The sequence below is a fragment of the Pleurodeles waltl genome, chromosome 7 (genome assembly GCF_031143425.1).
Source record: "Pleurodeles waltl isolate 20211129_DDA chromosome 7, aPleWal1.hap1.20221129, whole genome shotgun sequence".
Classification (NCBI taxonomy): domain Eukaryota; kingdom Metazoa; phylum Chordata; class Amphibia; order Caudata; family Salamandridae; genus Pleurodeles; species Pleurodeles waltl.
Window position 1 is genome coordinate 1,049,536,005 of NC_090446.1, and position 26,088 is coordinate 1,049,562,092.

The following is a 26,088-nucleotide window of genomic DNA, read 5'->3' on the forward strand; positions in this document are numbered from 1 at the left end:
CAGTTTAGTGAAAGAACACTGGTGCTGGGGCCTGGTTAGCAGGGTCCCAGCACACTTTCAAATCATAACTTAGCATCAGCAAAGGCAAAAAGTCAGGGGGTAACCATGCCAAGGAGGCATTTCCTTACACAACACCACCCCCCAAACGAAAGAGTATGAGACTAACCTTTCCCAAGAGAGTCTTCATTTTCTAAGTGGAAGAACCTGGAAAGGCCTCTGCATTGGCAGTCCCAGGTCTGTGTTCCACTATAAAGTCCATTCCCTGTAGGGATATGGACCACCTCGACAGTTTAGGGTTTTCTCCTTTCATTTGCATGACCCATCTGAGAGGTCTGTGGTCAGTCTGAACTACAAAGTGAGTACCAAAGAGTTATGGTCTCAACTTCTTCAGGGATCAGACCACAGCAAAGGCCTCCCTCTCAATGGCACTCCAACGCTGCTCCCTGGGGAGTAACCTCCTGCTGATGAAAGCAACAGGCTGGTCAAGGCCATCATCATTTGTTTGGGACAGGACTGCTCCTATCCCATGTTCAGAGGCATCTGTCTGCACAATGAACTGCTTAGAGTAATCTGGAGCTTTAAGAACTGGTGCTGTGCACATAGCTTGTTTCAGGGTGTCAAAGGCCTGTTGGCACTCTACAGTCCAGTTTACCTTCTTGGGCATTTTCTTGGAGGTGAGTTCTGTGTGGGGTGTCACTATGGATCCATATCCCTTCAAAAACCTCCTATAGTATCCAGTCAAGCCAAGGAATTCCCTGATTTGAGTCTGGGTTTTTGGAGCTACCCAGTCCAGAATAGTCTGGATCTTGGGTTCAAGTGGCTGAACTTGGCCTCCACCTATAAGGTGTCCCAAGTAAACCACAGTACCCTGCCCTATCTGACATTCAGATACCTTGATAGAGAGGCCTGCTGCTTGCAGGGCCTGCAAAACCTTCTTCAGGTGGAACAGGTGATCCTGCCAGTTGGAGACAGAGACAGCAATATCTTCAAGATAAGCTGCACTGAAGGATTCCAAGCAGCAAGAACTTGATTCAGCAACCTTTGGAAGGAGGCGGGGGCATTATTTAAGCCAAAGGGCATCACAGTAAACTGAAGGTGCCCATCAAGTGTAGAGAATGCTGTTTTCTCGTTTGCTCTTTTCTTGTTTGCTCCTGGTGCCATTCTGATTTGCCAGTACCCTGCTGTCAAGTCAAAGGTACATAAGTATTTGGCAGCACCCAATTTGTCTATTAACTTCTCTACCCTTGGAATGGGATGGGCATCTGTCTTGGTGACAGAATTAAGTCCTCTGTAGTCCACACAGAACCTCATCTCTCTCTTGTCATCTTTTGTGTGAGGTTTGGGGACTAAGACCACTTGGCTAGCCCAGGGGCTGTCAGAGTGCTCAATCACTCCCAATTCCAGCATCTTGTGGACTTCCACTTTGATGCTTTCCCTAACTTGATCAGACTGTCTAAACTTTTTGTTTTTGACAGGCATGCTGCCTCCTGTGTCTACATCATGGGTACACAGGTGTGTCTGACCAGGGGTTAGGGAAAAGAGCTCAGCAAACTGCTGGAGGACTTGCCTGCAGTCAGCCTGCTGTTGGCCAGAGAGGGTGTCTGAATAGGTAACTCCATCTACTGTGCCATCTTTAGGGTCAGTGGGGGGAAGATCAGGGAGAGGTTCACTCTCTGCTTCCTGGTCCTCATCTGTAACCATCAACAGGCTCACATCTGCCCTGTCATGGAAGAGTTTCAGGTGATTAACATGGATCGCCCCCTTGGGGGTCCTGCTAGTGCCTAGGTCCACCAGGTAGGTGACCTCACTCTTCTTCTCTAGTACTGTGTAAGGGCCACTCCATCTGTCCTGAAGTGCCCTGGGAGCCACAGGCTCCAGAACCCAGACTGTCTGCCCTGGCTGAAATTCAACCATAGCAGCCTTTTGGTCATACCACATCTTCTGGAGCTGTTGGCTGGCCTCAAGGTTTTTGCTTGTCTTTTCTATGTACTCTGCCATCCTGGAACGTAGGCCTAGTACATAGTCCACTATATCTTGCTCTGAGCTCACAAAGAGGTGAGGGGTTACAGCACCCCAGGGCATCCCAGCTATTGGAAATGCCCACCCCTCCGGCCACTGCCCCCACTTTTGGCGGCAAGGCTGGAGGAGATAATGAGAAAAACAAGGAGGAGTCAACCCCCAGTCAGCACAGCCCCTAAGGTGTCCTGAGCTGAGGTGACTCTTACTTTTAGAAATCCTCCATCTTGATTTTGGAGGATTCCCACAAATGGATTAGGGATGTGCCCCACTCCCCACAGGGAGGAGGCACAAAGAGGGTGTAGCCACCCTCAAGGACAGTAGCCATTGGCTACTGCCCTCCTACACCTAAACACACCCCTAAATTCAGTATTTAGGGGCCCCCAGAGCCTAGGAAACTAGATTCCTGCAACCTAAATACGAAGGACTGCTGACCTGAAGCCCTTCAGTGAAGACGGAGACAACTGCTTTGGCCCCAGCCCTGCCGGCCTGTCTCCCAACTACGAAGAAAACTGCAACAGCGACGCATTCAACAGGGACCAGCGACCTCTAAAGCCTCAGAGGACTGCCCTGCACCCAAGGACCAAGAAACTCCGGTGAACAGTGGCTCTGTTCAACCATCTGCAACTTTCTTGCAAGAAAGAAACAACTTCAAGGACTTCACGTTTCCCGCCGGAAGCGTGAGACTTTCTTCTCTGCTCCCGATGCCCCCAGCTCGACCTGTGGAAAACCAACACTACAGGGAGGACTCCCTGGCGACTGCGAGCCCGTGAGTAGACAGAGTTGACCCCCCACCAAGCCTCCACAGCGACGCCTACAGAGGAAACCCAGAGGCTCCCACTGACCGAGACTGCCTGTAACAAGGGACCCAACGCCTGGAACCAACACTGCACCCGCAGCCCCCAGGACCGGAAGGAACCGAACTCCAGTGCAGGAGCGACCCCCAGGCGACCCTGTGCCTAGCCCAGGTGGTGGCTACCCCCCCTGCGTCGTTGAAGAGACCCCCGGGTCTCCCCATTGCTTTCAGTACAAAACCAGACGCCTGTTTGCACTCTGCACCCAGCCGCCCTTGTGCTGCTGAGGCTGTACTATCTGTGCCTGCTTGTGTGTCCCCCCCGGTGCCCTACAAAACCCCCCTGGTCTGCCCTCCGAGGACGTGGGTACTTACCTGCTGGCAGACTGGAACCAGGGCACCCCTGTTCTCCAGTGAAGCCTATGTGTTTTGGGAACCTCTTTGACCACTGCACCTGACCGGCCCTGAGCTGCTGATGTGTTAACTTTGGGGTTGCCTTGAACCCCCAAAGGTGGGCTACCTTGGACCCAACTTTGAACCCTGTAAGTGTTTTACTTACCTGTGAACTTAACAATTACTTTCCTCCCCCAGGAACTGTTGATTTTTGCACTGTGTCCACTTTTAAAATAGCTTATTGCCATTTTTGTCAAAACTGTACATGCTATTGTGTTTATTCTAGACCCTAGAATACCTGAGTGAAATACCTTTCATTTGAAGTATTATTTGTAAATCTTGAACCTGTGGCTCTTAAAATAAACTAAGAAAATATATTTTTCTATATAAAAACCTATTGGCCTAGAGTAAGTCTTTGAGTGTGTGTTCCTCATTTATTGCCTGCGTGTGTACAACAAATGCTTAACACTACCCTCTGATAAGCCTACTGCTCGACCACACTACCACAAAATAGAGCATTAGCATTATCTGTTTTTGCCATCTTACCTCTAAGGGGAACCCTTGGACCTTGTGCACACTATTTCTTACTTTGAAATAGTATATACAGAGCCCACTTCCTACAGTCACACCCATTTATTTCCTTCCACTCCATTTATAATGCCTCACTGGGACTTCAATCTTGTCCTTACTTTCTTAATGTGTACTCCATTCGAGCCGATGCATACTTGCCCTTTACGGCTCCTCACTTTCAAGACTGTTGTTCTTGTTGCCATCACCTCTGCTTGCTTTAGGCTCTTTCTTCAAAGCCCCCATACTTGACAAACTGGTGTTGCGCACTAAGGCTTCCTTCGTTCCTTCCCAAGGTTGTGACGCCTTTTCATGTAGGCCAGTCCATCACCTTGCCTACTTTTTACGCACCCCCACATCCTTCTCATGAGGAGGAGAAACTCCATCCTCTGGGCCCAAAAAGAGCATTGGCGTCGTATCTAAATCATACTAAAGATTTCCCGGATGGACGATCAACTCTGTTGGATATGTGGGTGCGAAGAAAGGGAAGGCGGTGCAAAAACATACCATTTCCCGATAGGTACTTCTTGGCATTACGCTTTGGCCAAGTAGTCAAGTAGCCCTGAGGGCTCCAGGCAGCTACATGGGCATCCTTGCACACGTTTACTAAACATTACTGCCTGGACAGTCAGAACGGCTACTTTGGTTGTTTGGTCCTGCAGGACTTTCTAGTGTGATCTTGGTTCGCAGCCCACCTTCGCGGATGGCATTGCTTGGGGTATCTATTCTAAGGTAAGGACTCTGCAACTAGAAGTGTATATCAGATGTACAAGTTACTTACCTTTGGTAACAATATATCTGGTAGAGACATATTCTAGTTGTAGATTCCATACCGGCCCAGCCATCCTCCCCTCTTGTGAACTGATTTCTAGGGACAGGAATTCCCCATTCAGGACCTTAGCTATGGCGCACCAATCTCAGTGCTTTGGTGTGGAAAGTCGTTAAAAGAAACTGACATCACTGCACCGAGGCAGCGTCTGTGTACTACTCCCGACGTCATCACGCCGACTACGACACCAACAATGCCTGCGGATTCGACCGACACAAGGTTATTGCTCAAAGAAAAAAATATCTGAATCCAGTCTGACGCCTGGGGGAAAATTCTATGGTAAGGAATCTGCAACTAGAATATGTCTCTATCATATATATTGTTACCGAAGGGAAGTAACTTGTACACCAATACTAGAGAAAGCATAACGGAAGTACCCTTCTGCCAGAGTTGTTGGAATGATCTTAACCCCATACCTTGCCATTATCTGTCACAAAGCTGCCTTAGTGCCTTAACGAATGCGCCAGTCTAAATGAGCAGCCTGCACATTCCTCCTGCACAGCTATCTTCCTTCTTAGGATGAAGGTCAGGGTCAGCAGGGTTGCATCTCTGTCACAGCTCACAGTAGTTCAGTGATTACCAGCGCAAAGTGCCTATTGCTGAGTTCAGCACGGATGCTGTAATATAGTAAAACAATGTCCTCATCGTACTGTGCCAGAGATACAGAACAGCATCCTTAGTCTGGAGAGAAAGTCTTCTCCTACGAGAACACAAGAAAAGTATAAGAAGGGTGTAGCGTTCCAAATATATGGCCCTGTAACTAATTGTGCAGGCTACAATAGAATAAATACGTGTGGCACATTCTTGTCTTAGGGGGAAAAGCATTTGTAAACCACCAGTTCCACTGAGGAGTCAATTCCATCCCTGATCCCGATGCGCGACGAGTTTTTGGGTCCATCAGCAATGTTGCAGTAGTTCAAGGCCTTTCAAAAAGATGTTGTGCATCTTTGCCTTGCTTCTATCTCACTTTGACGTGCCTTTGGGCCCAAGGATCCGCAGGGACTTCCAGTCAGATTACTGCTGGCATTTTCCCTGTCTGTGTCGTCGGAGCCCCTTTGACTCGCTTTGGGTTCTTTACTACTGTCGGGATCCACACTGAAATCTATGACGGCCCATTGAACGTCTGTCAGCACTGATGCCACTTGTGCTGGAGGAAGACCCACATGAGGATACATTGATGTTTGGCAAGCAAATGTTCACTCCAACCAGTCATGCCTCAAGGTTGCTTAATACAAGCTGTTTACCAGGTTTCCACATCCACGCACTATTTAGAATGGTCCGGATGCTGCCAAATTGTTCACCCACTCAGGTCTGGACATCACAGATTGTCTGGGTAGGGCTATGGCAACCAATGTGGTGCTTCTGCTCCACACCTGGATTAGTTCTACTGGCTTCCAAACATCATTGGTGATCATGATGTTCACCAGCTTCCGCTGCGTGGTGAGAAGGCGGTTTTGGCCCTAGAGCATTTTAAGGACAGCCAAGTCACACCATACTCTTTGGGCCTTCCAATTTCAGTCAGGCAATTTCCCATCAATCCTGCCCTTTTTGTGGATGTCACAAGCTTGGCATATGAACATCATCAAGCTCTACTGCCTGCACTGCCAGCCCTTTCATTGTCATGGCCACTGGCCCAACAGACAACAACCTGACCCACCAGGGGCAACCTCTAAGCTCCTTTAGTGCACTTTTGCAGCCATTCAGTAGGGCTGGCAACGCATTACCACTTCAGACCACTACTCTGAGGATCATATGGTTGTTCTGTGCCAGCAAGTACAGGCTCTTTTGTCCATAGAGCGAGTAGCAGTCTCACACGTAGGGACTGGGTGTTTTTTTTCCTGCTAGTTCAGTTGTGCCTACAAAGGACAGAAACCTCCATCCTGTCTTAGATATTTGCCTTCTCAACACCTTCCTGTGGAAGTGCAAGTTCAAAATGTTCAACTTGTTCAGATTCCTGCTGCCCTGGAGCCTGGAATGTGGTTTTGGACCTGTAGAATGTATATTTTCATATCCCCATACTGCATGTCCAAAGAGACTGCCTGTGCGTTTAAGGTGGGCCACAAACACTTTGTTTGCTGTGCTCCCCTTGGGCCTCAGCAGTGTCCTTCGAGTGTTCAGAGATTATAACAGTAATCGCTGCCTATCTTTGGAGTTCTAGGGGTGCCAGTCTTCCCCTACCTCAGTGACTGACTGTTGAAGGCATTTTGCCAAAGCCAGTTGACTGAGAACCTCTTGAAATAGCTGGAGTTCTCAGTAAATATCCACCTAGAAGATAGAGGGCCCCTGCTTTAATATGGAGAGTAGTCTTCAGGGGAATGTACACAACAAATCACAAACTACTGCATCTCCTAAACATTTCACTTGAGTATAACTCATAAAGGATATAAATTAACATACGAAAATGGAGCCACAATTCTTCCAAAATATATATCAAAACAATATTTTTATTTCATCATTCATATTTTTTCTTTGTTATAGATATGAAAACAATATGCACATTTTTTTTTATTTGATTTGTTGTTTGTTCTCAATTAATCTGCCAGTCACATGACACTCCATCGCAGTCCTGCGTATGGTAAACTTTTGACCATCTCCAGCAGACCCAGAAGTCCAGGAGTTTCATGCTACAATCTTGATGTTTCAACCTCTGTCCCAGGTCTCAGTGAGGATGACTGATGAATTTTGTACTACTAGCTTCCTGCTCACTGACTATGCCAGTTGGCACAGGTGAGCTTTGGTGTGAGACCGGAGGTCTTGGTGAGCCAGTTGTCAGAGGCAAAAGCAAAAGACCTGCAGTGATGGCTGCTCGAATGCCGTTGGGCCAGCTGCATGCAGCTCTCCTACCCCACCCAAAGCCGACAATGATGATGGATGCATCACTACTGGGCTGGGGATGTTATCTAGGAGAGATGGAGATCAGAGAAGTGGCGGAGAGCCGTTTCCCCATCAGTTTGCTGGAGTTGGTGGTGGTTCCCTTGGCGATGAAGGCCTTCCTGCCCTCCATCAAGGGATAACTGGTGTAGGTTCTCACGGACAACACAACAGCTGTGTGCTACTGCAACAAGCAGGGCAGGTTTAGGTCCTGGCTTCTATTCCAAGGGACACTATGCCTCTTGTGCTGGCTGAATGGTCACAGGATTTCCACTTCGGGATTTGCCCTGGTGGGGTCTTTAAACTCTAAGGCTAATGAACTTAGCCGATGGCACCCAGAAGATTATGAATGACAGTTACTCCCAGAAATGACAACAGGGCATCTTCTGTTAATGAGGAGAACCATGGCACGATCTCTTTGCCACCACTGAGAACAAGCATTGTCAGCACTTTTGCACCCTGGAGTTTCCAAGAAGCCTGTCTTTTGGAGACAAAATCAGTTTGAAGTGAGCTATGAATTCCTGGATGCCTGTCCACCACTACCGCTCCTACCTGATTTCTGAAGATCACCATGTGCGGCTGGGGCCAAGTCATTCTAGAGGCTCAGTACTGGGACAGGAGAACGTGGTACTTGAAACTTTTGGGTCTAAGCATCTATCTTCCTTAGAGGCTGCCCCTTTGGTGATATGTCCTGTCACAGAGGCAGGGTAGGAGCAGTGACAGTTGATACCCGTTTGACCTTTCTCTCAAGTTTGCCGATCTCATTTTGGAAGCCAGGCATCCATCAATGAAATTACTACTTGTGATGCATTTCCTGAAAGGTTAAAAGCATATGTTTCCACCTAAGCCTTTTGTGATGCCCCAGTGTGACTTAAATCTGGTTCTCACGTTTCTTACTTGTACTCCTTTTAAATCCCTACAGTTGTCCATTTCACCTGCTCACTGTAAACGAGGTCTTCCTGGTTGCGATGACATCCGCAAGATGCGTGAGTGAACTTAAGACATCTTTGGTCCAGCCTCCCTGTACCACCTTTTTTTCCGGACAGACTAGTGTTAAGGACTTAGGCTGGGTTCCTGCCAAGGGTGGTAACACCTTTTCATGTTGGGCAAGTGATCAGAGAGACTCCATCTGTTGGACCCCAAGAGAGTACTTCATTTTTCCATCGAGCATACAAAAAACATTGTGTGAACTATTAGTTCTTTGTGAAGCTCTCTGGGACATAGACGGGCAAGGTGGTGCACAATAGACTACCTCTCCATGGATAGTGCTTTGCATTAGGACTGGCCATGCCTTGACTAATAAGTAACCTGCAGCAGACCCCAGGGTCAATTCTGCTACCACTGCGTTGGCACACAGTTTACCTGTCTTGGATATCTGTCAGACAACTATGTGGGCATCAGTGCACAAGTTCATAAAGCACTACTGCCTCGACAGTCAGGTCTGTTGACATGGGCATTTTACCTGCTTGGTCCTGCAGGATGTTTTAGTCTGCACCATTCCACTGACCCACCATCTTGGAAGGAATTGCTTTATTATCGATTTCACTAAGTGAGGAATCAACAGGTAGAAATATCTATCAGAAGAGCAAGTTACTCAACTTTGGCAGCACGCTTGCTGGTCGACACTCTAACCGCAGATTCCTCACCTTGTGAAAACCCCCAGGCTTCTTGTGGAATGGTCTGTTTTCCACCTAAAAAGGTCAAATCTGGGAATCTGTACACTATTACATCTGATAAATTAGGTCCGTGTCTGACGATGTAGACCGACTCACGAAGGATATTGACGTCTGTGTGTAGAGGTGGTGATTATTTGTGGCTCCAACTTCACTTTTCCACTACCATTTTCAAGACGGCTCTAAAAACTCTTATCAATCAGGAAAGATAAAATGACTAATCTCTTATACTGTCAGGTTCTGTATGCATCCTCACATCTCTCCAGTCGTGTCATGTCATGCTGAACATGTAAATGTATGATACCCCTATAGCCTTATTAGTAGTAACTCTTTCATCTGTAACATACCCATAGGAACATAACATAAACTGTTCCTGACCTGTGTGCTTCAAATATTGCTTGTTATCTACTGCATTTGTTGTTAAAATGCTAATGCCGCTGTTGTAGTAAAATAAATAAAAGGAATAACTAATGTGTGTGTGCCTATTCATAGTGCTAACTTTGCATGCTTTTAATGAACAGTTTTAAGGAGCAGTTTGGGGTCCCTCCACTCGCTGCCAGGAAGGCAAATTGGTTGTGAATAGGACTGGAAATGGGAGTAAAAGTCACAATAAAAGTTTCTTAGTGTTTTTTTAATGCTAATTGAAAAATAAAATTTCAGCTATGAATTTGAATAATGATATTGGTTACTTGGTATGAGAGTTACTGAAACGGAGTACATGGGAAACTCAGATTTTTCAGACTTCAATTTCAAATAATTTTAAGTATCTGTGAACTGCCACCGTTTAGCCATAACTGATGGTAATGGATATGGTAATTTGTATGGTAATAGAGTATGCCAAATTAAGAATATTATTTCTGGACATAATGAAAAAAATCAGCTTGATTTTATATTTTTATTACATATTCTCTATAGTATCCTCTTTCCTGAGAAATGATCTTTGGGGTAGGATCTCTGAGTGGGGTTGGTTTAACTTTGTGGGAGGAGAAGCTAACACATACACAAAATCTCATTAACAACATGGATTAGTGGCAAGGGTATCCTTGAGTAATTTGTGACAGGAACAGAGTATTGCCCTAAACGTCTGATTGACACTAAGTGGTGTGACTCAAACCAACAACTGCATAATTTCTCATCCTACCTCAACCACTGTTAAATGATTAGTGTTTTACAGTATTTACTTGAGTCAGAGAAGTAAAACATGCTTTTATTTAAGGAGTGAGTCCCTTAAAGTTGGTTAGTGAGTATTAGTCTGAGTCATTTATTTTGATTAACAATATTTTGTAATTATTTTTAAGACCTTGCAACAATGGAAGAAAGGATACTAAAGCGCTACTATAAGAAGCTCACAGAGTTTGTTGCAGATATGACCAAAATTTTTGATAACTGTCGATACTACAATGCTAACGACTCCACATTCTACCAATGTGCAGAGGTTCTTGAAGGATTTTTTGTACAGAAGTTAAAGGCATTTAAAGCAAGCAGGTAAGCAAAATGTTTTGCTTGTGTTGAATATCATGGTTATCTCAGTCACCTGTATGAAATGCATTTAATGTATGTCTTTAACTGTGCTGAACAGCACACATGCGCCAGAGTCTTTGCAATTACTATAGTGTTTTTATTTTGTTATGAAATTTGGATTCATATATCTGGTAGAGACTTCTAGCCTGAAACGTTTCGTGAGCAGGTAGGTGGTGTCATTCGGCTCCATGTGGCATCTTCCACGCCATAAGTGACACATGCAGTGGCTATGTAGGTGCCACCCCAGAGCGCTGAGGTCAGTTTTTTTTTTTTCCACACTAGTCAGAGCAGATCTGGAAAACCGCTACCCCCAGTCGCTTTTTGACTAACCATTTTTCCACCCTTTTGTCAAAGATTTTTGAGGCATTTTCTCCTGATGTGGCACGGATGTCCTCAAGCTCTGTGCCGCCTGTCACTGGCAAATTTTGGTGACCGATCCACATCCAGTCTGCCTTTGGTGTCTTGAGCACGACCACAACGCCAAGACCTGTGTCAGTTGTCACATGACGTACCTCACCTCCTTGAGGTAGTGGTCCCTTGGGCTCCTTGCTGCACGACACTGTGACTGTCTTGATCCCAGTCAAGAAAAAGGTCCCAGGATAGGTCACAAAGCCATTCCAAGCGCTTGTTGTCAAAGTAGCCCAGGTAAGTCGCAACTTAGCCCTGTCCGTCAGAGTCATTCAACAAGACGAGGGAACGTCTGCATTCAAGGGTTAGCTCATCGGTTGGGTCTGTGCCAGGGCTGAATCTGTGCCTCCCTGAGTTTCCTGGAACCGTAGCGACCACTTCCCACATCTGAGTTTTATGAGGCCATGCACCTCATTTGGATGGCCTGTCTCCACTAGTGCGACATCTCGCCCAGCTGGTATGGGAGGGTCCCCTACTGTTTTTTAACTGGCAGGCTCACCCTTGGTGCCACTGGGGCCTCTTGTATCCATGGACAAATTGGGATCAACGCCGATCAATTCACCTTGAGCTGCGCCTGCTCTGTTGGCAATGCCGGTCTGCCACCTCCATCCCCATACTCATCCCTGACTCTGACATTTAGCTGGATGAGTGTTGTCCAACACCAAATGAAGTCATTCCTTCCAGGCCGGAGCCTCTGCTCTCTTCCTATGGGCTAGGACTTGAGAGGGGCCTGTGGGCCCTTATGGATACCATCTCCTAGATGTCACAGAAGACACCTTGAGTGAGGATCTGGTGGTTGCCAGTGATCTGGATGCCTCCCCAGATAATGGCTTGGGGACTCGTCCTACCGTGGCTACGGAGGAGGCAGCCTCATTTGCTGTAGTGGTGAGGAAGGCAGTTGAGGTCTCAGACCTTCAGCTGCCTTCTGTGGCAGTCAAGACAAATGTTTTCACAGAGGTGCCTTAGGTGGGGAGTGACCCCAACCGAACAACTACTTCTGTTAAATGAAGCCCTCGCGGATATCATTCTCGGGCCTACTCCCCCGAGCTCTGCACAGGGGTCCTGTGAATAGAACAATTGCCCACCCTCATCGTCCTGCCCCGTAGGACCCCAACTTCATCACCAAGTGCCCTGCCCCAGAAAGCTTGGTGGTCCAAGTCTTCATTTCCAGAGTATATCCTGGCACATTCCCTACCACTCCACCAAACGGGGAATCCAAAAGCCTCGGATACCTTGGAAAAGATGATGTTCTCGCCCGCTGGTTTTACAGTCGGTGATCACTGCATACCTTTTGGGTTGATACTCTTATTCACAGTGGGACTCAGTCTCACAAATGCAGTCTGTGATCTCGGAGGAGGCCCAAGCCTTATTCTCCCAAGGTATTGCTTATGGAAGAGATACAGCCTAGTTCTCAATAGGCTGTGAGCTGGATACAACTGACTCCCTAGATAGAATTGTTCCCTCATTGGTGACCCTTAGATGCCACATCTGGTTGAGAACTACTGGGTTTTTGGGGGAAGTCCAGATCTCACTCATGGGCACGCCCTTCCATGGTTCCGGTCATAGAGACAAAGCGGATTTAACACTGGAGTCCTTCAAGGACAGCAGAGCTATGACCAGGTCCTTGGGGCTTTCTGTGGCCGCTCACCATCCCCAATCTGTCTTTTGCTCCTTTCATGGCCACAGAAGAAGCTTTCAGCCGTGTACCTACCTGCGCAGATACCACAGCCTGCAGGCTTCCCAGCCCTTGTGTGGCAGAGGACGCGGAACCCACAGACCTCATGAGTTAGGTATCCAGACGTTGGGCCAGTCCACCACTCTCACGGCAGCTGCAACCTTCAAGCCTCTTTAGTTTGCCCTCTAACCACCATGAGCATCCAGTGGGAACAGAATACACCATTGTCTGCACCACTGGAAGTCAATAACATCTGACCAATAGGTTCTTCAGATTGTCCTAAGGGGCTTTTCCCTCCCCTTTGTGACTAACCCAACATCCATGCCACCGACTTGCGTCAGGCTGATGGAGGATCACATTTCCTTACTCCACCAGGAAGTGGTGACTCTCTTGCCCAAGGAAGCCATAGAGTGGGTGCCAGCATCAAACATAGATCATGGTTGTTATTCCCACTACTTTCTGGTGGCTCAAGAAGGACGTAGGCCTTTGTCCCGTCCTAGACCTGACCCTTCTCAGATGCTTCCTTTAATCAGAGCTGTTCTGGACACAGTGCAGTTTCGGACTTATTGTCCCAAGCGGCGAGTCTAAGATATTCTGAGTATGATACCAATGTTTTAGCCTCTATCCTGAATTTCAGTGAGAATTACTGAGTCTGCTGGACCTCATGACTTCCTGTTGGTGATGCATGCCCACTGGCATATGCGGGCTCTGCAGTGGGACCTGAAATTCCAGTGAGTGCCGCATCAGGTGAATCTCTCCGACATGGTGTGTATCTCGGAGTTTCGTAGTTTGGACTCTTGCTCTGAGCAAGACTGCTGGTCTCTGGATGACAGTACTTTCGTTTGTAGGTGACTAAGTCTTTTCCTACAACTTAGTTGTAACTGTTGTCCAAACCTTACCGGCTCACTAGCAGTACCTCACCAGAAACACAATAGTAAAAGGTGATTTGTAGCAGTCGCTTACGCATGGACTCAAAGTAAGATATCTCAGGGTTGTCGTGGTTAAACGGAAATTACCCTTTTCTCACAGATGTATTATGTCTCATACAAACAAAGGCAATAACACAGATGCAGTGAAGTTATAATAGTTTTTATTTAACATAACTGCCATTTGTGGTAAGTTGCATGAACTGCAATGATTAGGATAATGAATATACCAAGCAACAGTATTGTGAAGAAGAGAGTCATGGTTATAAAGACCCCCACCATTTTTGCAATATATGAAGGAAATGTATATATATGTACGAGATGGAATATGCCCTAATACCCTAATGAGAATAGGCCTAACCTCCTACCTAAAGGAGAGCTGGGTTTGCTAAACCTAATCTGCCAAAGCTGTGTCCATGAGAGGAGCACCCAACCCTTGTTACCTTGGAATGAGGTCTCTATCTCAGACTCTGTAGAGACACGTAGACTGGGTCAGCGTCAAGACGACTGCAGCATCGGTATCAGCAATGGTGGCGATGCCCTCTGGTCGGAATCCCTCTGATTATCTGTCTAAAGTGTGATGTATTTATACAGATCTACAAGGTCCCCTGACGTAAGTGTAATTCAAAACAATAGATAACAGGCATGCTTGGGACGGCAATTAATATCCAACATCCCTCGAAAGTATGGAGAGGGAAAATCCCTAAGTGTGAACACCTACTGTATGTTTGTCTTTCGTGCTTGATCTTGACGCCTTGGCGCTGTGACACTGATAATAAAACCCATAACAAGTGGCCTAACTATAAACAAGGCCGCCATCTTAAGGGAAATAAATAATTAAATGGACTAAGACAGAGCAAGCTAAGTAGGTTAAAAGTCACTAGGTGACGGGGGCATGAGCTTACAAGCCTACGGCTAAGCTAACTCCTGTTATCCCGTTAAAACAAACTAGGATTCACTACACCCTCCCCATTGCCGTAACAGGTATGATGAAGGTACACTAACCCAAACGCTAAAAAAGCTGCCTCTGAACAAAAAATAAAACAAAAAACACAAGCCAATAAATGTAGTTAATGATAAAACAATTGCTGTGTGTAAAAATTTGTTTAAAAATACATACAGAGATGTTAATATCAACTATGACAAGTATAGCAAACATTTAGTATAATTGCATATTTTGGAACCGGGAAATGGTAAGTAAATTCATCGAATTATGTGTTATATGCAGTATCTTGAAGAATGTCATCAAAGTCACCATTCAAGGACCTCAAAAATGAGTCAACATCGTCGGAAGTGAAATCTATAGCTGGACGGACAAACGGATCCACAGAGCAGAAGTGAGCCATATTCACCGGTGTATCGATACTTGCTGCAGTGTCCTCATCCATGTTCGATCTTATAACAGAAGGCTCATAGGTGGCCTCGCGGAGAAACCTTAGTCTCAAGGGGCATGACCGTGTATGAACCCTCATCGGGGACATCAGCAGTTCGTGGTCCACAGGAGATATCGGTGCAACAGCAAGACAGACCAAAGGCAGATGTTCAAAGAGACACCATATGCAGCGGAAGACCGTTTGTACACACCAGAGTAGAGGCCGGAATGACAATGACCAGTCAAACTCCAGTTCCACCAGCAACGGTGTACCGAAGATCCGAACCATGCGTTCACGGCACAGCAGGGTTGACGGGAGCGGCTCCATTGCTCTGCGTCGCTGGAAAGAAATAACCACCGCGAATCAGAAGAAATAGCAGTAGTAGTCCGCCAATTAAAGCCAAAATAATTGGAAAGCCACCAAACACACTGGAAAAGGGAGAATGGATGGCTGATGGGATGACTCTGAAGACAGTCTGGAAGATGGACACGAAACCAGACCCGACAGCCTTAAAGAAATGAACAATCCCAGTTGTGCTTGAAGCATTGAATATTCTGGATACCAGCTCTCCAAAGTGTTTGGGGAAATCGGTATTTAAAAGGGATTGTATCTCGGCTGATGATCTCGCAATCTGGAGAGCATACGTCTCTTTTGCGGATGTCAAGGCGACCTGTTTTTGAAACAATAGCGTCTTTAGTCTACTCAACTTGTCATAGTTCACATTAATAGTATCTATGTGGGGCCACATTTCAGATACTTTTATCTCTCGTGTGGGGGGAAACAAAACATGTCCACAACATGTAACGACCTTCGTGACTGAGATTGCGTAGGCAATTCCAGGTCGCAAGCCGCAACAGCTTTCATCGTTCAGTAGAACATAACTTCCATTGGAAAGTACATGAAACACTGGACGAATCAAAGGGATGGGAGTACCCTTCAGAAAACAGGCCAAATTTGCGACCCCCGCATTGCAAAGACCGTGACGAGACACCTGTTTGCATATCATAGAATGACGAACAGCAGTCTCACATTCACTTCCGCTAAGAAAGACATTTATAGCCAAAGGGCAACTCCCACTCTTCCTTAATAAAGCTATCTCCTAGCTGCTCATATCGTCCCACCGCAAGATGTTTCAGGCAGCTCGAGAAACGAAAGGTCGAAATCGGTAAATTAATAATGCCGTGCAAGAGCCAGATAGTTGAAGGACTCTCTGCTACTTTGAAGGGCAACTTATCTAACTTCTCAACTTGAAGCAGGGTGAAACGAGCCTCCCTTTTAGCCATTGTCTCTTGTTCCCTGGAAAAATTAAAAGCAGTGAATAGTTCACTCCCATTAATGTACTTCCATGGAATGTGGCCACCTTTCAGTGTCTGTAAGGTCCAACCCAGCTGCATGATGGAACGTAGCTGTGTTTGCCCATGATATAACCGGGACAAGTCAGTCTGAGTGATATCAATAGCAGACAACACTATATTTGATAGTGAATAAATCCTGTTGGACAGCGTGTTCATGCATTGTCGACAACAGCTAATGTTTTTTCCAAATTCTCCTTATCTAGTTGCCTTAAACGTGCAGCAGCTTCAATCTGGGAAAGTTTCCAAATTTCATTGTACATAGCATATAAAAACCTTTTCGAGCGGTGTTTTCTAGGACCTAATAGGAAATCCTGTAAGTCTACACTGTCAGAAAGAGCGTTCAGGTGTTGTTTAACCGCTGTTAAAGTGTTTGTCTGCACCCATTGCTGGCACAGCTTACCCACACTGTATGTTGTAATTATACCTGTATGTTACCTGATAGAAAGCGAGGGTCTGGCCTGTGAATGGAGAAACCCCCTGAAGAGCTTAAGAAACGCTTTTGACACTCATCAGTGTCGGAGGGCCAAACCAACCACCCGCCGGGACGGGAAAGTGAAGAATTATAGGCACCAGCCTTTACCATTGCATCTAGCCTTTCTTCTGAGACATTAAGAAAGCGTTGCCAATCTCTGAATTTTGTTGGAGTAGGGATACTGGGTGTGTTCAAGTCTTTAATTTTTGCTAATCCTAGACATGATGTCTGCTCAATAGTGTCATTCAAGAAAATCATTTGCACAGGAATCAGGCATGCTCGAAACAAAGCCTCTTTCTACCCTGTATCTGCCAATCCTGTGTCCCCCATACACTTTTTAAATCAATAGTGTTTTTCCAATATTCATAACCCTCAATCGAGAGCCGGGAAACGAAGGGTTCCGAATAAATCAGTTTTGTATCTGTTAGCAAAAGTTTTCTAATTTGTGCCAGAGGTAATTTAAAATAATACGATTCTGCTTTCTTTGTATCATGCCCAGAAAAGTATGTAAATTTGTCACTGTAATACTTTGGACTCCTCACCTGTGGTGTTGAACAGTGTTCCCATTGTGTGTAGCTCAAGAAAGGACTATATCTAGTTGCACGGTGTAGGTAGTGATGTCCCCAATTGTTATAGCAGAACATTTCCCCATAATTCATTGTATAACCATATACATCATCACTTCCAAAAGCGGAATAGTCCTTCATTTCAGTCAGCATTGAATCAACTGTTTGGACATCCCAATCATCAGAGACAACATTAGGTGTAATAACATCAGACATTGAAATTTTGAACACGTATGGTATTTGAATTATCTCTGTAGGCCTGTATATATCGAACGGAACTTTGTACCACACAGTCCCATCAGTAATTGGAATAGCTGTAATATTGACAGGGGACAAATCACGTCGGAACGTATGTGAAGAATGATGTGGTTTTAAAATTTCATCAACCACAGAGGAGCGATCAGCAATATAGTGACCATTAATCAGCAAAAAGAAAACAGCCACAAAACCAATCCATAAAAATAATGCAACAAGTGTCAAACATAACCACAGATAGTTCCATGGGTAGATCAAATAGTTCTTTTTAAGCCATCGATACAATTCGCCACTTTACGAAAGCTTATCAGTCTCAGCTGAGGATGAATCCGAAGAAAAATCATCAATGTCCACAAAATAGCCAGAGGAAGTCTCTGCAAACACAGGACCCGCTGAATTCTGATCCATTGTACAGGGAGTGCAGAATTATTAGGCAAATGAGTATTTTGACCACATCATCCTCTTTATGCATGTTGTCTTACTCCAAGCTGTATAGGCTCGAAAGCCTACTACCAATTAAGCATATTAGGTGATGTGCATCTCTGTAATGAGAAGGGTTGTGGTCTAATGACATCAACACCCTATATCAGGTGTGCATAATTATTAGGCAACTTCCTTTCCTTTGGCAAAATGGGTCAAAAGAAGGACTTGACAGGCTCAGAAAAGTCAAAAATAGTGAGATATCTTGCAGAGGGATGTAGCACTCTTAAAATTGCAAAGCTTCTGAAGCGTGATCATCGAACAATCAAGCGTTTCATTCAAAATAGTCAACAGGGTCGCAAGAAGCGTGTGGAAAAACCAAGGCGCAAAATAACTGCCCATGAACTGAGAAAAGTCAAGCGTGCAGCTGCCACAATGCCACTTGCCAACAGTTTGGCCATATTTCAGAGCTGCAACATCACTGGAGTGCCCAAAAGCACAAGGTGTGCAATACTCAGAGACATGGCCAAGGTAAGAAAGGCTGAAAGACGACCACCAACAAGACACACAAGCTGAAACGTCAAGACTGGGCCAAGAAATATCTCAAGACTGATTTTTCTAAGGTTTTATGGACTGATGAAATGAGAGTGAGTCTTGATGGGCCAGATGGATGGGCCCGTGGCTGGATTGGTAAAGGGCAGAGAGCTCCAGTCCGACTCAGACGCCAGCAAGGTGGAGGTGGAGTACTGGTTTGGGCTGGTATCATCAAAGATGAGCTTGTGGGGCCTTTTCGGGTTGAGGATGGAGTCAAGCTCAACTCCCAGTCCTACTGCCAGTTCCTGGAAGACACCTTCTTCAAGCAGTGGTACAGGAAGAAGCCTGCATCCTTCAAGAAAAACATGATTTTCATGCAGGACAATGCTCCATCACACGCGTCCAAGTACTCCACAGCGTGGCTGGCAAGAAAGGGTATAAAAGAAGGAGATCTAATGACATGGCCTCCTTGTTCACCTGATCTGAACCCCATTGAGAACCTGTGGTCCATCATCCAATGTGAGATTTACAAGGAGGGAAAACAGTACACCTCTCTGAACAGTGTCTGGGAGGCTGTGGTTGCTGCTGCATGCAATGTTGATGGTGAACAGATCAAAACACTGACAGAATCCATGGATGGCAGGCTTTTGAGTGTCCTTGCAAAGAAAGGTGGCTATATTGGTCACTGATTTGTTTTTGTTTTGTTTTTGAATGTCAGAAATGTATATTTGTGAATGTTGAGATGTTATATTGGTTTCACTGGTAATAATAAATAATTGAAATGGGTATATATTTGTTTTTTGTTAAGTTGCCTAATAATTATGCACAGTAATAGTCACCTGCACACACAGATATCCCCCTAACATAGCTAAAACTAAAAACTACTTCCAAAAATATTCAGCTTTGATATTAATGAGATTTTTGGGTTCATTGAGAACATGGTTGTTGTTCAATAATAAAATTAATCCTCAAAAATACAACTTGCCTAATAATTCTGCACTCCCTGTATGTGGAAGTTCTTGATAGACAACGTCATTATTCGTTGAAGTGTTCGTGTAAAATACAGCCAAATCCTGAAGCGGGGTGGTCACTGAAGTTGTTACTGGAACCATCAAAAGTTCATTTTCCGCCCTCCCCATGGTCGAGGAAGTGTCCGTAACAGCAGTTAAACATAGTTGCATAGTCAGTAGTAGTGATGTTCATCCTACTATGTGGATGGATGTCCTGTTGGGTAGTGAGAGGGGATTGGGAACCACCCAAGGGACCTCCTGGTCTACTGTGAAGAATCGGCCACATAGTGTAATTTGATGTCATCAATTGAGATGAATCTGTTCGATTTAGATCCAGACAATGGTGGAAGGATAACAGTCCTGGTTCCTTTTATTCCCAAGACCGGTACAGGCGCTCTGTATGATGGACCGAACTCTTTTTTTCACAGCGATCTTCTCACGAACCAGATCCCCCAACGTTAGGAATCCAGCCAGTCGAAGTTTTCGCCAAGTCCCTTATTCCTAAGGTGACAGCACTTGCAGATGATTTATCATCACGAAATTGTTGAAGCTCCTGTAAAACAGTGAGACGTTCTTTTATGTCAAAAGGTGTTTCTGCTGCCACCATACCAGGGGCATCAAGATCAGGGACCTACATAGGTATCCCAAAGAGAACCTCATATGGAGACTTTCCCCCCAAGGACCGTCTTGGCAGATTATTCAGTGCTCTCTGGACCCCATATAGGTGATGTAACCAATTGCAGCCTGAACCTAATACTCGAGCTGTTAAGGACTGCTTTGGATCACGATTCCGCCTCTCCACGACCGAATTTCCCTCGGGATGGTATGCTGAGGAGTAATGTAGTTCAACACCCATCGTTCTCATGGTGTCCCTGAAAGCTTTAGAGGCAAATGCAGGGCCCTGGTCCGAATGGAATGCTGCAACCGCATATGTACCGATATAGATCAGCAAATCTTTTATAACAGTCCGGGCGTCGGCCGACCGCTGTGGCCATACCCACAGGAATCCACAGCCACTAAAATTTATTTGTATGCACCATCAGGCTGTAAGGGACCACAATGGTCCAGATACACACAATGGAGTGGCTTGTCTGACACCAAGAGGGATGTCTGCGGAGGGCGTTTTATATTTGAGCCCTTAATCTGCTGACAAATGTCACAGCAAAGGACATACTGTTTAGTCCGTCTGCATAGACCAGGCCACCAGTATCGTTGTTGTAGAATTGTTATAGTGGCCTGTATACCAGCATGTGCAGAAGCGACACTCTCATGTGCTGCTGTAATCAGCTCTAATCTCTGGTCTTCATTGGGGATTACTCAATCACCTACCCCAGGAATCGTTGCATAAGCAACATTCTGTGCACTGATATGGTAAGTATAATTTGTAGGGTATCCTCTCGGAAGGGTCTTGTCTGCAGCCGAAGCTTTAACGGCAATCAGTATCTCATTATCCAATCTCGTCCTAGAACGAGTCACTGCAGCCACAGAAGCCGTAGCTACTGATGCTTTGGCTGCTTCATCAGCCAATGTATTGCCGGCAACATGTATTCCTACACGTTGGTGTCCCAATGTATGAACTACATGGACACATGGTAGCTTATCCTTAAGATCAGCCACCCTTCCCCACAATATTTTGTGTTTAATGGTGTTCCCTTTAGAATCTCTAAACCCGTTCAGTTTCCAATGATTGAGATAATCATTGTATGATTGGACGCAGTAATATGAATCACAGACGATCAAAGTCTGTGCTCCTGGCTCAGTATGTTCGAGCGCTAGAAGAAGAGCCTTAAGCTCGGCCAACTGGGCTGTGCAGTCCCCTAAGGTCTGCGTGTAGGTGTTGAGGATGGAAAACTCCGTATTCCATTATCCCACACACGGCTGCGCAAGCTGCTGAGTATTGATGTTTAGTACCTACAGCCGGTTGTGCCGACCCGTCAGTATAAATGATGGTATTATAACTGTCTATTGGCAAGATATGTAGAGGAGCAGGGTACTCCTGTTCATACTGGAGAAATTCTTGTGTCTGAAGTCTTGGGTCAAACACATAATCAACATCAGTGGCGGTCAGAGACGTTGCCCATTGAATCCAGCGTGGATGTAATGCCTTAGCGTTTGGAACGCTTGCTTTAGTGACGGCCTCTAAGGCCGGCACCGGGGAGACAACAATAATGCGTTTCCCCTGGGCAAGTGGCCTCTCCTTTATGACGGCCATCTGAACTGCTGTCAGAATTTTTTCAATAGGTGCAAAACGTTTCTCAGCATTGGAGTATAAGTGTGATTTGTATGCTATCGACCTAATTAAAGGTGACATAGGTAAATCCAAGGGCACCAGCAATTATTCTGATGACCAAATTTGTTTTATTGTCACGTGGTATAAGTGTCTAGCTTCTAGCATGTCCCGTTGTATGTCCCTAAGGATGTGTGTGTGTTCAATCGTCCATCTTCTGCCAGAAAAATTGGGCTGAATTAAGTCATATAGTGGTTTGATGCGTTCTGCATAATCTGGAATGTATGTTCTGCCAAAATTAAAGAAACCCAGGAATGACTGTAATTTCTTAAGTGTGTTCGGAGGCTGTAGCGGAGCACACTTTTCTAGAAAGTGTGGGGCCAGGCTCTTTCCCTCGTTTGATAGCTCATATCCCAGGAACAATACACTAAGAAAGGCAATCTTGCTTTTCTTAAATTTAAATTTATAACCGAGGTCTGCAAATCCCAAAATGATCCGGTCGACCCTCGCAAGATGAATGTCGAGGGCGTCGTCAGTGAGATAGATATCATCCACATAGGATAATGCATCGGAATCAAGCTTGTGCAAAATTGATGTCACACGGGCTGAAAACAGTCCTGGGCTATTTTTATAGCCTTGGGGTAAACGACAAAAGCGTTTCTGAGAGCCAAATGAAAAGACACTTAGGTCCCTACTTTCATGTGCTAAATTCTGGCAGAAAAACCCATTAGATATATCCAATGTAGTTTTATATTTTTTACGCACTATATTGTTTATCAGTGCTGTGCTGTGCGAATTTTGTATAGCATATGTGCGTGTATGACTATTTAAGTGTCTATAATCAACCACTATTCTATATGAATGATCTGGTTTTGCAACGGGAAATAATGGATTATTCATTGCCGATGTACAGGGCTCAATCACTCCCTGGTACTCAAGTTGTGACAGTATCTCCGTCACCGGAGCTTTCGCTTCATGTTTAACGGGGTATTGTGGTTGCGGGTGGGGTGTAGACCTAACTGGAATAAAATGACAAGGCGAGTCCTACATGATTACGGTATAATGCAGGTGCCTGCGCTAAAGCCCATTCAACAGCAAAGGCTTTTTTGTCTGCCTCCGGAAAAAGAAGGCTAAATGACATCTTCCCCATGTGGGAGCTTGCGGACATGTTCAGGTGGCCAGTCTCTCTCGGCCAATAGGATATCACTAGTAAGCTCATCCCAAAATATTACACTAATAATCCGTTCCACGTCTCCCTCTATCTGTATTGTTAAATCATAAATCCTATCGGGTGGGAGAACGCGGCCATCCGCTGTCTCAACCGCGATGTAATCGCTAGTTGCTGTCGCATCCAGATGATCTTTCAGACTCTGGCGACATATCGTGACCTCTGCCTCGCTGTTCAACAGAGTCACGGCCCACTTCTTGTTCCTCAACAGTGTTCTCAATACTATTGGCATTTTTAACTGTCAGTGCTGCTACTTTCTTCTTTTTAAATTGTGGCTTTTGCTGAGGAGTCTTTTCTTCTTTTTTAATGGTGGACTGCGGCAAGTCTTTTTTTTCCTTCACGTATTCCGGACGTCGATCTTGACGGCCCCTTCTCTCGCTACGTTTATCCGGTGCGTCCTGAAAGGAACGAGAAGGACGTGAATCAGTATATCTGTCTGGAGTTCTAATGTTATCCCTATTTCTGAGATTATACCTCCTTTCAGAGTACCCCGGATGTGGAGAATCAGCTCTTTTATTTCTTCTGTCTTTGAAATCTTTTTGTTTGTCCCTGCGCTTTTTAGAGCCCTCTTGTGCCTGCTTTGTACCTTCCTTATGGGTGGTACTTGGTAATTCCAATTTTTTAGGTTTGGCTCCCAAACTATCCCGTCCTATACTCTAGTATAGGTATCGGAAATTATTTTTGGCAGCTGTCTCCCTTGTTCCATATTCGGAGTTTCCCGGAGACGCTGGCGTATTGCCAGTGCCACCGCTTCCCCTTTAATATTACTTAGTATTATCGAGGAGACGGCGTCAAAGTTACGCAACAATTTCATCCCTAAATCCAGGGCCGGTGCAGCCCCATGCTCATTTTTTATTTGTTTTAATACTTCTGGTAAATTCGCAAGTGTAGGGGTACCATGTGTGGTAGTATAAATGGCAGCGAAGACTGTGCGCCATGGGGCACATTCATCCACCGAGGGAACCATCCCAAACGGCAAGCACATAGTGAGCAGTCTGTGTTTTTCCTGTGGTCCTGTATGGGGAAACACAGCTTCCAGCTGATTTGTTTTCTGGGCTATCCAGAACGGTATTTTTTCCCCGTTCATGGGCACTTCACCCATAATAGTATGCACTGTTTGTGGATTAATCCCAGTAGCCAATTGATAACCACCAGCTACTGGCAGTGCTAGACGCGCTGGTGTTGTGTTCAATGTTCGCATTACGAACTGAACCAATCGTCTATATAATGCACTAATTCATTATATAGTACTCGCAAATCTGTGATTGGCATATTTTGTATGCCTGGGTGAGGTGTATATGTGGCAAACATAGGCCATGTAGGTCCCTCATTACTTAAAGGACCTAGCCTCACTCTTCGTAGTACATGTGGTAGGGCGCCTTCAAACCAGTTCTGATGCTCTTGATATGTGAGCGATATTTCATGATACTGGTATGCTTCGTACCGTACAGGTACGTTCGCAATGTCATATGTGTGAAATGTGTGCATTCTTTGGTCAGCCTCAGGAAAGGGGACCCAACAGTAAAAAGTCTGTTTGGTATGCTTCAGTTGCTTCTATAATCAGAGTAACATCCCCGCCCTCTTCTGTAAGGCCATGCGCTAATAAATGTTGTGTAAGTGCATGTCTAGCATTTGCAGGAATGTCTATGGTATTAGCCATAGTTGTTTAGAGAAACGAAACACCAAAAAGGGGAAGTTTTCCTTTTAATAAGTTCGAGCTCGAACAACCTACAGCTTAATTAGGTGGTTACCTGTTCAGCTGAGGAGGATTCTCCCAAAGACCACGGATGTCTCCATATAATGGTACTTAGGGTACTTGTTGTCTGTGAGACAGTGATAGTCATGGTATCCGTAAATTTGTGCCAAAACACCATCGTTGGTGGCGCCATGTCGTAGTTTGGACTCTTGCTCTGAGCAAGACTGCTGGTCTCAGGATGACAGTACTTTCGTTTGTAGGTGACTAAGTCTTTTCCTACAACTTAGTTGTAACTGTTGTACAAACCTTAGCGGCTCACTAGCAGTACCTCACCAGAACCACAATAGTAAAAGGTGATTAGTAGTAGTCGCTTACGCATGGACTCAAAGTAAGATATCTCAGGGTTGTCGTGGTTAAACGGAAATTACCCTTTTCTCACAGATGTATTATGTCTCATACAAACAAAGGCAATAACACAGATGCAGTGAAGTTATAATAGTTTTTATTTAACATAACTGCCATTTGCGGTAAGTTGCATGAACTGCAATGATTAGGATAATGAATATACCAAGCAACAGTATTGTGAAGAAGAGAGTCATGGTTATAAAGACCCCCACCATTTTTGCAATATATGAAGGAAATGTGTATATATATGTACGAGATGGAATATGCCCTAATACCCTAATGAGAATAGGCCTAACCTCCTACCTAAAGGAGAGCTGGGTTTGCTAAACCTAATCTGCCAAAGCCGTGTCCATGAGAGGAGCCCCCAACCCTCGTTACCTTGGAATGAGGTCTCTATCTCAAACTCTGTAGAGACATGAAGACTTGGTCAGCGTCAAGACGACTGCAGCATCGGTATCAGCGATGGTGGCGATGCCCTCTGGTCGGAATCCCTCTGATTATCTGTCTAAAGTGTGATGTATTTATACAGATCTACAAGGTCCCCTGACGTAAGTGTAATTCAAAACAATAGATAACAGGCATGCTTGGGACGGCAATTAATATCAACATCCCTCGAAAGTATGGAGAGGGAAAATCCCTAAGTGTGAACACCTACTGTATGTTTGTCTTTCGTGCTTGATATTGACGCCTTGGCGCTGTGACACTGATAATAAAACCCATAACAAGTGGCCTAACTATAAACAAGGCCACCATCTTAAAGGAAATAAATAATTAAATGGACTAAGACCGAGCAAGCTAAGTAGGTTAAAAGTCACTAGGTGACGGGGGCACGAGCTTACAAGCCTACGGCTAAGCTAACTCCTGTTATCCCGTTA

The 26,088-nt window shown here is 45.3% G+C and overlaps 1 protein-coding gene across 6 annotated transcripts in view; it reads left to right on the forward strand.

Moving 5' to 3' along the window:
* BPTF (bromodomain PHD finger transcription factor) overlaps positions 1–26,088 on the forward strand; it is a 1,198,927-nt gene that overhangs the window by 1,159,365 nt on the left and 13,474 nt on the right. For all 6 annotated transcript variants that reach the window (XM_069199907.1, XM_069199908.1, XM_069199910.1 and 3 more), the window contains one exon: positions 10,441–10,627. In XM_069199907.1, the coding sequence (XP_069056008.1) occupies positions 10,441–10,627 (187 nt within the window). The remainder of the gene's footprint in view (positions 1–10,440; positions 10,628–26,088) is intronic.